This window comes from Peromyscus leucopus, chromosome 16_21 (genome assembly GCF_004664715.2).
Source record: "Peromyscus leucopus breed LL Stock chromosome 16_21, UCI_PerLeu_2.1, whole genome shotgun sequence".
In the NCBI taxonomy this organism is placed as follows: domain Eukaryota; kingdom Metazoa; phylum Chordata; class Mammalia; order Rodentia; family Cricetidae; genus Peromyscus; species Peromyscus leucopus.
The window spans coordinates 56,789,678-56,803,304 of NC_051084.1; the positions used below are offsets into that span (position 1 = coordinate 56,789,678).

At 43.5% G+C, this 13,627-nt stretch overlaps 1 protein-coding gene across 3 annotated transcripts in view; it reads left to right on the plus strand.

Annotated features, from left to right (window-relative positions):
- Positions 1-9,447: 9,447 nt before the first annotated feature.
- Adgrb3 (adhesion G protein-coupled receptor B3) overlaps positions 9,448-13,627 on the plus strand; it is a 738,549-nt gene continuing 734,369 nt past the window's right edge. The window contains exons 1-2 of one of the 3 annotated variants that reach the window (XM_028868115.2): positions 9,448-10,130; positions 12,822-13,593. In XM_028868115.2, the coding sequence (XP_028723948.1) occupies positions 12,837-13,593 (757 nt within the window). In that variant the 5' untranslated portion in view covers positions 9,448-10,130; positions 12,822-12,836. The remainder of the gene's footprint in view (positions 10,131-12,821; positions 13,594-13,627) is intronic. The other 2 variants (XM_028868116.2, XM_028868112.1) reach the window with 2 other exon arrangements.

Sequence of the window (13,627 nt, forward strand, 5' to 3'; positions counted from 1 at the left end):
AATTTTAAATGAGTTACATAAACATAATACCTCAAACAAGAATATATATATATATATATATATATATATATATATATATATATATATATATACACACACACATATATATATAGTATAACAAAATTAACTTCAAGTTTGTATCAATAAACTAAAATTTATACCAATGTAAAACATTTTAAACATATACTAAAATCTATACCAATGTAAAACATTTTAAACAAGTTGTCCTTTAAAAGTAGGTTCATTAATCTACCCTTTTATCTTATATCTCTATATCCTATATATCTACATCATATCCCCTTTTCTTTGTTAGAAAGAGATCACATTTATAATCAACCTGTTTTAAATAAAAATATTGGTTTTATTCTGTCCCACACCAGAGGGCTCCTCTGATTTGGGACGTAAGAATCTCTTAACCATTTTTTTTTTAATATGTCTGGGTTTAGAAGGGGAGTGAGCCAATTTCACCTCTAAAGACAGCTTGGTATATTTGGGAATTTGGGTGTAGCATCTCTTACTACTTCCTGCTGGAGGGGGGCGCTGTATCTTATGGGGACGCAAAGAAAATTTTAGGCCTATGGGGTAGTCCGTGAGGCTGTATTGTGTGAACCAGTTGCCTTGAAACTGCTCTAGATGTTGAATCATCTGGGCCATGATGTCATCAGAGACCTTTCAGCGGGTCTTGGCTGGTGAAACCTGATGTATCTTAATCTGGAACAAATCCACAGCCTCTGACTTTCTGTGGAAACAAAAGCCGAACATCTTTTTCAAAGCAACATATCCTTAAATCCAAATTTTGAAGTCAAGGTACCTTTAAAATATACATATTGGTTTAATTCAACATCTTTTTTGATCAAATTTTTTTTTTTGTAGTTAAAAATCCCAAAGACAACACAATCCAGATTGTCTGTGTAATATTTACCTTTACGTGGCTTTTTTATATTAATTTATCTTTTTTGTCTCTTTTCAGCCTACGTATTTTGAATCTATTGCTTTAAACTGCAGTATTCTAAGACTGAAACGGCGCTGTGGCTGCTGGCTCCGCCCATTTCAGCTTACCAACATGGCGTTTTTCGATATTTCTGTGAGTCATCAAGTCTCAGAAATAGTGGGTCTGAGCTTTTATCAAAGCAGCGTGTAGCCCAGAAACCTTTTTTTTTTTTTTTTTTTTTTTTAATACTAGTAAAGACTAAATCTACCACACAGCGTAGTGTGCCGCTGGCAGACACCTCATTACCGCCATACTGCCGGTCAAATGCACACGCCAGGAACCTGCCAGTGTTCAAACCCGCATTTTGCAGAGTCTAGCTGCCTTATGAGACAAGAAGCAGGAACCTGGTTTTGGCTCTGTTTAGAATTGGTTATTAAATATTTTCAGGTTTAAGGTGGAAACTCGAGCCATTGGGCACCATTTATTGCTGGAGGGCTTCTCTCCAGGTTCCACCAAGCCCTACAGTCCCACAAACCACGTATAAAATAATCACTCAGACGCTTATATTACTTACAAACTGTATGGCTGTGGCAGGCTTCTTGCTAACTGTTCTTTTATCTTAAATTAACCCATTTTTATAAATCTATACCTTGCCACATGGCTGGTGGCTTACCGGCATCTTTACATGCTGCTTGTCCTGGCTATGGCTGCAGTGTCTCTCCTCCTTTTTCCTGTTTTCCCAATTCTCCTCTCTCTTTGTCCTGCCTATACTTCCTGCCTGGTCACTGGCCATCAGTGTTTTATTTATATAGAGTGATATCCACAGTAATAATGAGTCCCTGTTGCCCATTAAATAGACTCATGTGGATTGACCTTAACAGGGTGGGCCAAGTCATAATCCTAGTTCTGGGTCTGGGCAGTGATAGGAATTCCAACCACGCCCCATGGTTGTGCTTGCCCAGCGGCACACTTAGTCATCTCCCCCTAGTCACTTCCGGGTCATACGTCCTGCATGCCCCATGCCCCATGGTTACCCGGTCACGTAGTTGTCCTGACATGACTGCACATGGGTCTGTGTGGGCAGGTGTGTCCTGGCCTTTATAAGGCAGCACCATGTTCCCCTGGTCTCTCTCTCCTTCTGCACCTCTCTATCTGTGTTTCCTTTCTGCCAGGCCTGGCTCTCCTCCCTCCCCCTCCCCCTCCCTCCTTCTCCTAATAAAGCTCTAAAAGGTACCACTGGGTTCTGTCGTGATCTTGACCTTTCCACGCGGTAACCAGCGCCAGCCACCAGCGCCCTTTCTCCTTTCAGGCAGCTGTAGGGATGGTCTGCCAGCCAGTTTTCCAGTCCTCACCACCAGGGTGAGATCTCCAGCATTGCCTCAGCTGATTCATCTCTTGTGTGAATGAGTGAGTGAAGGGTGGGGCCGGTTCTCTGCCCTCACACCCTCAGGGTCAGCTCTCCCATACCTATACCATTAGGGCCAACTCGATTGTGCTGTCCCAGCGAGGTACAAGGGCCACTCTTCTCAGTGCTGCACCTGGTGAAGGGTAGAGACAGCTCTCCCACTCCTATGACCCCAGAGCCAGCGCTTGGGTGGCAGCACCACCTCAATCCCTAACACCCTGGCATCTCTACACCCAAAGAGTCTGGAATGTCCTGGTGGAAGATCCACCTCAACTCCCCTCCCCCATCTCGTTCCCTAAACTCGTCCCTTCAAAGCCCACCAAACACAGCTCCTCCCCCAAAGAGGCTCAAGGCCACTCCCACAGGGTATATAAGCTGCATCCTAGAAAACATGCGTGTGGTTTTCTGGTCTCCTATCCCTGTCTCCTCTCTGGGGGCCTTAGAACCACCCGGGAACGCTTTACCTATTAAACTAGGGCTTTACTAATTTGGTCTTATTTGGTTTGATTTGGATTGCTGTGTTGGTGGAGAGGCTTATCAGCAAAGACAAAAATTATCAGGCTTCTCCTCCACCTGTCTCGGGTGTTGATGGTCGGGATGTGGAGGAGAGCATCTCTCCTCTACCCATGCTACCACATGTCTGAGGAGTAATGGGGACAGCTCTCCTTGGCTCAAAACATCAGACTGGGTCACCCTCACCTCTGCCTACCAGGCAGTTCTGCTATGCTGCCTAGACGAGGGGCAAGACCAGTTTCCTGAGTGCTGCAGCTGGTGAGGAAGAGGGGTAAAATGGAAGCTTCCTTGTTGACGGTTGAACAAGGCACTGTTCTGCATCCTAGCCCAGTGTGGCCACTCTATGGTTTTACTTTTGTGTTGTACTTTTAGCTTTGATATCAGAGTAACCCTGGGAATGCTTAGCAAGGATGTAGACAAGAGGGGAAGTGTGCACTCTGCCTGTGTTGATGTAAACTAAGTTCAGCAACCGTGGAAGTCAGTTTTGTGCGATCTCAACATGAAATGGCAACATCAGCAACAACACCCCACATATGCATCCCATCCTTCACTTCTGGGGATTTACCCAAAGTATTCAGGTCACCACATCACAGGGATCCTTGCACATCAATGTTTATCTACAGCACTATTTACAACAGCTAAATTGTGGGACCAACTGTGGTGTCCAATAACCAAGGAGGAGATAAGGAAAAGGTATTGTACATGAATAATGTTTTGTTTTTAGCAGATAGAAAGAAGAAAATGTTGTCATTTGTAGGAAAATGGGTGCCACTGGAGAAAACCATATTAAGTGAACTAAAACCATTCCAGAAAGACAAATACATCAAATCATGCATGTATGTGGGGCATGAGAGTAGAAGGGAAACTGTTCAGGGAAACAAAGGTTGATGGTGGGAGGGTGGGAGCTTCAAAGTGGAGGCGAGGGAACCTTAGAGGGGTGTACTGAACTTACATTCTATACTTTAACAACAACATGGAACACGAATACATTGTTGTTTATAGTTTCCAATGTTTATCATACGGACATGTGTGTGTGGCTGTGTGTGGCTGTGTGGCTGTGTGGGTGTGTGCCTATGTGTTCAAGCACAAATCATGGTGGATATGTAGAGGCTGGAGAACAACTTTTGGGATAAGTTTTTTCCCTTCTACCGTGTGGACTCTAGGGGTGAACTCCAGACATCAGATTTGAGTGGCCAGTGTTTCACCTGCGGAGCCCTCTCACTCATCCCAAAGGATATATTTTATATATTTTATAATTATTTTATATTAAAAATTACACTGGATTATGATCAGAGACTGGAAACTGACATTTTACACTTTCTGAATGTTTTACTTATGGACAGTGCATTTATTATTATTATAATCCATCTATCTTAAATATAAACTAAGCTGTTTTTCCTCTCAGTGTGTTAAACATAGTGTGGGCTGTAGAGAAACATACACAAAACCCAGAGTTGTAGTAATATTCTTCAGTCTCTGCACTTGCTTATTTCTCATCTATAATATCTGTGTGAGTCTTGAGTATGATGTCATCACTATTAGTCCATGATTTCTTTCAAGGAAGAAAGAAAATTACAGATTGACAAGATGGATGCTGGTAAAGAGCAGTAAGTGATTCAGGGATGGGGAGACTTCCACCGGAGATCCCTGAAGCCCCAGTTCTGGTTTACAGACAATCAGCTTTCTTGAGGCATGGGCTTTTGGGTGAGGCTGCTGTTTTTGAGTCACCTCTGCTCACATAAGTCACCTTTCACCCACGCTCCTGTAAACCACCCTAGTAAGATACTTTGGCCCACAAGGCTAGACTTGGTGGAGACTTCTATTTGTTTTGCCACTGATGCCTCAGCTGGGGATTTATTTATTCATGGCTATTTATTCACCTCTCGTGAGGAAAACTACTTAAACAACAGACACATTTCCTTACTTAGAAAATATTAGAATAAGTAGCAATTACTTATCCATCCCCTTCCCTGTGAAGTAAGTCTAGAGAGGCCACCCACAGCTTCATGTCCATAACCAGGTAAATTATTAATGTCAACTTCATGGTTAAAATAGCTTATTTCTAGGGAACTGAATTTGCACAGGTGAAAGATAATGTCATAATTACAATAACTTCAGGGCAGAAAAAAATTCAGTAACTGACAAGAACTTTGGGGTGAGCTATTTCACTGAAAACTTATATTCTGAGTTTCTAAAGCCTATATTTTCTGAATGACTCTGCAATACATTCATGAGACGACACGTGTGTTCCCTGAATACGATGGCTGAAACTGTAGAAATTGACAGTCAATAACTACCAATGCTCCAAACTTCTTACTTGGGTTACTATACTAGGAAACACTAACACAATTGAAAAGTGATACAAGGGGGTTCCCGGGGCTAATGCAACTCTGGTGGTCCCTACATTGGCCGAAGCTTTGCCCAACAAAACCGGAAAACTCTCTTGTTGCATCTTACCTCTCTCACTCTCTTTTCCTTCCACTGCTTTGGCCTGTGCTTTCTTTTCAGGGATATCTGAGAGGAAAATGACCAATTTATATTCGTATTGAGACTAAATCCAGCTTGGTTACCCAGATACTTTGTTATTTAAGAAAAAAAATAATTAAAAAAAATAATGAGGAGGAGAGTAAACTTGTCTCTGTTTGTGCTAGATATATTAAGTTTTAGCATAGCAATCCAAACTTGTAATATTTTAACACTTCATCATATGACTATTTAAACATTTGTTGATTTAGGTATGCAAGAAGATGATTTGAGTTCTGATCTCAGGAGATCCCAGACAAAAGAAAAGGAACCCAGGAGGAGAAGGCTGAGGAAGGGGATTAGTTTCCAAATCTTGTGTGTACTTCAGTAGAGACACCAGTTACTGAAACAAAAAGTGCATGGAATGAAAAACGAATAAGCTACATACAATGTATGCTTCATTTAATCTTACTAATAATGATAAGCTACAAAATTTGGAATGTGGCAATATAGTATTACCTAAAATACTATATGAGAAAGGGCAAGGAAAAGCTTTTTGTAAAATTGAGGTTGGAGAGATGGCTCAGAGGTTAAGAGCACTAACTGCTCCCGAGAAGGACCCAGGTTTGGTTCCAAGAACCTACTTGGCAGCTGACAAACTTCTGTAATTCCAGTTCCAGGGGAACCAATGCCTCTGAGGGCTCCTGCATGCTTGTGATACGCGTATGTCCACGAAAATATACACATAAAAGAAAACAACACTTTAAAACATATTCTGAAATGGGACAAATGTGTTCTAGAAGTATATTCTTATTAATTGATGAGAATTATTCAGATGGACACTGAATTATAGGCGATAATCCAGGAGGATCCGGGTTATTGTCAAATGTAGAAAGTTTAAATTTAGGGGAAAAAAAGTCAATTTAAAAATACTATAAATCAAAGCTGGGCGTCAGTGGCACATACCTTTAATCCCAGCACTTGGGAGGCAGAGCCAGGCAGATCTCTGTGAGTTCGAGGCCAGCCTGGTCTACAGAGCAAGATCCAGGACAGGCTCCAAAACTCACAGAGAAACTCTGTTTCGAAAACAAAACAACAACAACAAAAACCCAACTATACTTCGAAACATCATTTCCTTGGAGTGAACTTAATAAAACTGATAAATAAATAATAGGAGACATAATTGTGAAGATGTTCAACTTTAGATACCCTGGCCAATTTGAATTATGGTAATGTCATAAAAATACCAGTTGAGATTTGGACATGCTAACACTGATTTCTCAGTATTCCTTGTGAAAATCAACAAGGATATGGATAAAATCTAATTTCACAATTAATTTGATAGCTTTTGTGTAAAACACACTATTTGTTATAGATAATGAAACCTTTCCAAACATGACCAAATGAGACACATGTATACATACCATATAGACATATTTGTGCAGATAGACTAGAAAATAATTGATGCATGTGAAAACATATGTATGTATAATAGATGTATGTATGAAATGTGAAATATATACAAAGATGTACACACGTGAACTAGATAGTGAAATCTGGTAATTACCATCTGAGGACACAGAGCCCAGGGTGTGCTGTGCCCTGCTTTTTGCTGTTGGGTCAATGACAGCAAAGCTTTCCCACGGAACTCCACGCAGGAGGCATGAAACCAAGTAATGTCTTCCTGGGTTGGCTTGGATGGTGTTGCCGTCAGGGCCCAGAGACCAGATCCTCCTTGTATAGTTCCTCTTGTTATTCTTGATTGTGACCCCCCGAGGAAGTCAGATGAGCCCTGGGTTACTGTAGCTGTGTCTTGCTTGGCATATTTATCATCTACAAATCATCTGCTATAAATATACCTCAGCAGGATCATCATCAGGCCGGCTCAGTAGCCTGCAATTTATGAAGGTTATGGGAAACAGTGTGAAGGGTGAAGCGCTTTATTAAGAGTGGCTTTCCTTTCTGACCCAGACCCGCATTCTACTTGAATTAAAATGATCCTGGGAAAGAGTGCTCCTTTCCATTTAGGATTAAGCCTTTTTAAATTGTCGCCCTAGGCTGTTATTCTTACTCCACGGTGCCACGACTGTAGGGATTTCCAAGAAACATCAAAATCACAATGCTAAATGATAATCAAGAAGACACTACTGTGTGAGGATTATAATGAACTTCACATTATTTTTATGTATTTATGTGCAAACCATGCAAAGTATATTTTAGTCTCCATTTTTATTGCATATTTATTATGAATATTTTTGTTCTGGGTTAAATAACAGACTGACCCAAATGTCTTGCAAATATTATGACCGTTATGCCAAAAGTTTAAATAAATGAAACATTTCCTTCTTTTGTACTGCAGAATAGTCTTTCTTTTTTTTTTCTTTCTACAAGAAAATGTGTTCACTATATAGACTGTGTTTTGGGTTTTTGCATTTGACATATAAGACTCATTTTCTTTTCACATTCCCTTAAATGAATAAAAGCATTGTAACGAACTAAAAATGACACAAAACCAAAATGCCACCCAGGCTGCTCTCCCTGGTGATTTGTTCCTGGGAACATAGTTGAAGCCGGCTGGAGAGTGATTAACTGTTTCCTTTACAGGGGGTTCCTTCAATTCTTGTCCTAAAAGAAAGAGCCTCGAAGAGGGTCATTCTATTAATATGCATTAAGATGTAAAGAGCCAAAGGGCTAATTTTAATATTTCAAACAATTCTGGTGCATAAGCGATCATCAGCACCTTCCTGTTCTCATGATAGCCCTCCTTTGAAAACCGTGTTCTTGGCGATGCAGTTGCCCCAGGGGAGATGAACAAGAGGAGGAATAAAAAAATGCAAATGAGAGAGTAGAGCAAATGATGGAAAATTGCTTCATTCAACTTCACCTGGCGCTCAGGCAACTCACCCTTAGGAAGGCTCCGCTGCTCAAATGCATGGCCTATTATGTCTCCTCCCACCCCGTCACCACACTATTCAAACACTTGTTTTGCAAACCACCAACCGCGTCTACAAGTAGAGACAAAATTAGATGGCGAATGACCAGTTGCAGCCTGCATCTGAAGCCTACCAGATACTTCTTCAGTTGTCTGTACAGGAGGCAAAATAAACAACACGTAAATAAAACGGTGGAGGCGTGTAGACATCCTCTTTCCCCCTTCTCTATGGACAGCAACTGTAGCTTTTCCTCATTTCTTCCCATCACTTACCCAAACTTGCTACGAGGGGAAACTTGACAAGGAATAAATGCATTAAAGAAGGCAGAACGAATCAAAAGTTTAGAACCCGCACTATTGCCCCATCGCCATGCAGGAGGCAGTGCAGGAAGCCTGACCTCGGTAGCCCGCACAGTGGTCCTGACAAAGCCTGTTTCGAGCCTGAACAAATAAGATGCTAATTGCAGTCTGGCTCTGATCAAAAACAAAAACAAAACCAAACAACAACAACAAAAAAAACCCAACTATTGTTCCAGCGACTAGCCAGAAGCAAGCGGCAGCGGGAGGTGAGAGGTGGCCCCTCAGCTGCAGACTGGATCAATGCTAAATCCCGGTGCTGAATGACAGCTCCCCCGCTGCGTCAGGTCCGCACTGAAAGGCCGAAAGAGAAGGACGATCGAGTCCGGCAGTTTCCTTCCTACCCCTCCGAGTCGCCTTCCCGTCCTCCGCGCCCCCCTGCCTCTCCTCCTGGGGACTTTCTCCTACAGTTGGTGGCCACCAAGCCTCAAGCGGTGGGAACTGAGGATGAGAAAACCTCCCAGACGAAGAAAAGACCGGTTTTCCGGACGTGCTCGGGTTTCGAGTAGCGGGGCGCGCAGGCACGGCTGGGAGCCCCGGGAAGCCCGCTCCCGCCCTCCTCGCTCCCGCGCCCCGTCCGTGGAGGGGGTGGGGAGTCGGGGGTGGGGGGGTGGGGGGGGAGAAGGGAGGCCGGACTCCAGCCCCAGCGCAGCGCTCCGCCGGGGACGGGCGCGCGCCCCCACGAGCACGCGCCTGGGGCGGCGGGAGGGGGGGGAGGTTTGCCGGGCGGAGGGTGCGCGCCGAGGAGCGCGCGGCCCCCATCGCGCGCAGCCCCGGGGAGAGCGAGCGCCGCGCGCCGGCGCGCACGCCCGCCACCCAGCTTTACTATATCGCGCCCTCGCGCGCCTCCCTCCTCGCCGGGCATTCAAACAGCTTTCCGACGTCGCCTGGCAGCCCAGGATTTTCGCCCCAGCTCCTCCGCTGCGCTCCGTCCATCATCAGTACCTGGCGGGGAGGAGGGCCAGGGAGAAGGGCGCACCGAGCAGCCGGGCTCCAGTTCCAGCCTCGCCACCGGCCGGGAGCACTCCTGCCATCAGCCCGCCGCCCAGCCCGCCGCCTCGGCCGCCCGCGGCGGCCACTTCTCAGCGCTTTTTGGGCTCCTTGGCCAATCCGTTTGTTGGGGCGGGTGGTGGGTTTGGGAAAACACATCTGCGCTCTTAATCCACTTCCATTTTTTTTTTGTTTGGTTTTTTTTTTGTTTTTGTTTTTGTTTGTTGTTTCTGTCGAGTCTCCCTTCAGGGGGCCTCTCCCCGCCTCTCCTTTGGAGGCTTCATTCACTTGGATAAGGCGCAAGGCTCTGGCCACTGGGTACCCCCCCTCCTTTTTTTTTTAATCTCCCCCCTTTTTTTGCTTCTCTTATGCGTGCATTTTTTTCCCCAATAATAAATCCTGATATTTGAAGCTGAGCCGAGGGAAAAATGGGCAACGGTGATTGGGACCGAAGGGGAGTCTCTCCGTCACTGTTGTTGGGACGTGTGCCTGTGCTGGTGTCTTAGATCAAAAGCCTCCCGGAGCTTTCGGAGTGGAAGGTAAGGAAGGGGGCCTAGGGGTCACCTCTGCCTTCTGGGGTCGCCCTGGAGAGGCTTGGGCTCAGTTTTGGGGGGAGGGAAGTCAGGGCTGTTGCTGGTGGATGGAGAGATTCTGAGCTTACTTAAACGCCGCAGTTGAAAAGTTAAGAGAAGTCTGGTTTTGAAGAGGTGTGCTGGATAGAAAGGAATAGGGAGAGAGACCCAGAAAATCTAGTAACTCGTGCGTGATTGAGATAATTTTAGCGGTGGTGGTGGTGGTGGTGGTGGGGTAGGTTAAAAGGAAGTTATGATAGAGTAGGAAAGGGTCTTCTAGTGGGGGAAAAAATCAGTGGAGTGATGGCGCCGTCTATGTTCGGCTAAACTCAAGTGTCGCCCAGAAGATCAGTTTTGAGAATAGCTAAACTCAGTGCTGGTTTACCTCTCAGCAAGAGCCACATAAATAAATAAATAAATAAATAAATACAACGTCCTGGAAACCTCGGTGACCATCCCTTAGCCAAACCCCTGGCCCATTATTTTCCTTAGACAGACAGACAGACATTTGTTTGAACAGGCCCTGCAGTGGAGGTGGGGGGGGGGAGCAGCAGTTCAATGATTCATATTTATTATTATTTAGAGGGAAAAAAAAAATCAAGACTTCGCACACCAAGGCTGATTAAAAATAAAGAGCGTTGCAGGAAGGGTGCCTGCTCAGGAGAGATGTGCCAGCAGCTGTTTCCCACTTTCCGATCACTGATAAGCACAGTATTGCAGACATTCATTGTCAAATAAATGGAAGCAGAAGTATCGATTTTATAAGGAAAAGAAATACGACCTCCTTTTGAGTTCCTGATTATAAAATGAAGCCCCCTTTCATGGTTGGAATTCCTAATTTAGACACTTACTGTCACATTGGCTTTCAACGCCTACACTATCCTGAAGAACACTGCGCAGACCTGCATTGCCTGCAAAGTGCTACAGCACACACACACACACACACACACACACACACACACACACACACACGGATGACATTGTTTCCAGATTTTTGTAAAAGCACACATTTTTAAGCTCTAAAAGATCATTGCCTTTATTTATTTATTTCGACTGGAAAAGGCATTACTCATTGAGCTGTGTGTTTGAAAGAGAAAACGCTATTCCGGTAGTCCTATCAGCTCTGGTGTTATTTTAAACTGCTGCTGTATAGAGATTTACACTCGGGGCTGTTTAGCCTCTCTCAAGACATAGTATGTGAATCATAATCTGTAAAATGCAGATCTGTTCAGGGACTCTGGCCACCGGATTGGGAGTGCATGCGTTGGTGTGTTATGCAATGGTAAAGAAGGTTTTATGCTTTGGTTCAAAGAGGTCCAGACAGAGAAGGCATGAAAACTCTTAACTGTCTATATGTCTGTCTGAATATCTGTGCGTAGAGAACAGTGGAAGAGACTTCAGCCGAAAGCCTTTTAAAATTAAGTTGACATCACTTTAATCAGCTCAAAGGCTGGAGAGAGAGAGAGAAAAAAAAAAAAAAAAAGCACTGTCATTTATTCTGAGAAATATTCTTAAAGGTTAAAGCTGAAAAATATTTAAGTTATTTTTGGATAACAACTTATAGAGGTAAATATAATTAAGGATGCTTTGGTTGTGGGTAGAAATAAATAAAAAAGAAGAGCTCTGGAGCACTTGTTTGAAAGGCAGAAATTCAGTAATTGAAATCAAGTAGGGGGAAAAAAGATGCTAATTTTTTTTCATCTACCATGTGTAAATCCTCATTTACAACAGATAATATTAGATAAAACAACCACAGTTTAAAAAGAAAATCCAAAAAACTGAAGCAAGCTCAGTTACTGCAGTTCTGGGATTTTTTCCCCCCCTGACATCGCCTTTGGATACAGATACTAATACAGTGATCCACTTTATGCATCCCAGGAGGGCATGTCCTATGAAATGACTGCCTCAAATCTGGTACTCAGTGGTGATGCTGAACATCAAGACTTTCCTGTGTATCTACCCATCCATGCTCTTTCCCAGATGATGGCTTTAAAATCCTATGAATCCACAGGAGTGCCCACGTTTTTGCACAGGAATTTCTCATCAGTTCTCATGGTGGCCCCCTGCAAAGGCAAGTAGGGGCATTTGGGAGACAATGTTCCATCTGGAGCAAATGATCATTTGTGCTTTAAAGTGCTGGCTATAATTTATCATGATTACTTTTCACATTTAAGAGAAAAGAAATAATGTGATGACAGCTGCTTCCAGATTATCAGATTAGATTCTGTGTGGTGGTGTTTACTGCAGGCAGCAGATGAGGGAGAGGAAAGGTTGGGTATCTTGAGTCAGTATCTCAGCAATTGACATGTAGGTTACTCAGGAAAAAAACACATTTTCCCACTTCACTTGATAGAATGATAATGGATGTGCAGGAAATCCTGGTGGATAAATTAGGACATAACTATTAATAATCTATTAAATGTTATTTTTAAATTGAAATGTTGAGAATTTGTCCATCACCAGTAACCACGTGAGGGCGCTGTTCACACAGCAACTGATAATTTCCCAGCGTTATAAAATAAAAATCACCTGCCCTTCTTTTAAAAAGGGCTTTTTACGGAAATCTTGAAAACAGCTGGCTGCAATATTGGAAGGGTTTTGTTTTCTCAATGCCTGTGGTCCTCTGCTTGCATTTCACTTCCGCTGCCATTTTTACAGGCCAAATGACATAGGATGAAGGCTGTTCGTACCCTGCTGATTTATATATTTTCCACCTATCTCCTGGTTATGTTTGGATTTAATGCTGCCCAAGACTTCTGGTGTTCAACTTTGGTGAAGGGAGTCATTTATGGATCCTATTCTGTAAGTGAAATGTTTCCCAAAAACTTTACAAACTGCACTTGGACGCTGGAAAATCCAGATCCAACCAAATATAGCATTTACCTGAAATTTTCCAAAAAGGACCTTAGCTGCTCTAACTTTTCCCTTCTGGCTTATCAGTTTGATCATTTTTCCCATGAAAAAATAAAGGATCTTTTGAGAAAGAACCATTCTATAATGCAACTCTGCAGTTCCAAGAATGCTTTTGTTTTTCTACAGTATGATAAAAATTTTATTCAGATACGTCGGGTATTTCCAACTGATTTTCCGGGATTACAGAAAAAGGGCGAAGAAGATCAGAAATCTTTTTTTGAGTTTTTGGTACTGAACAAGGTGAGCCCAAGCCAGTTTGGTTGCCATGTCTTATGCACTTGGTTGGAGAGTTGCTTAAAATCGGAAAATGGGAGAACAGAGTCCTGTGGAATCATGTACACAAAGTGCACCTGCCCTCAGCATTTGGGAGAGTGGGGGATTGATGACCAGTCGCTGGTTTTGTTGAAGAACGTCGTGTTACCCCTGAATGAGCAGACAGAGGGCTGCCTGACTCAGGAGCTGCAGACTACTCAAGTCTGCAATCTGACCAGGGAGGCCAAAAGACCACCCAAAGAAGGTAAGTGCCCAGAGAAAGGGGGGAATGGGGGCTG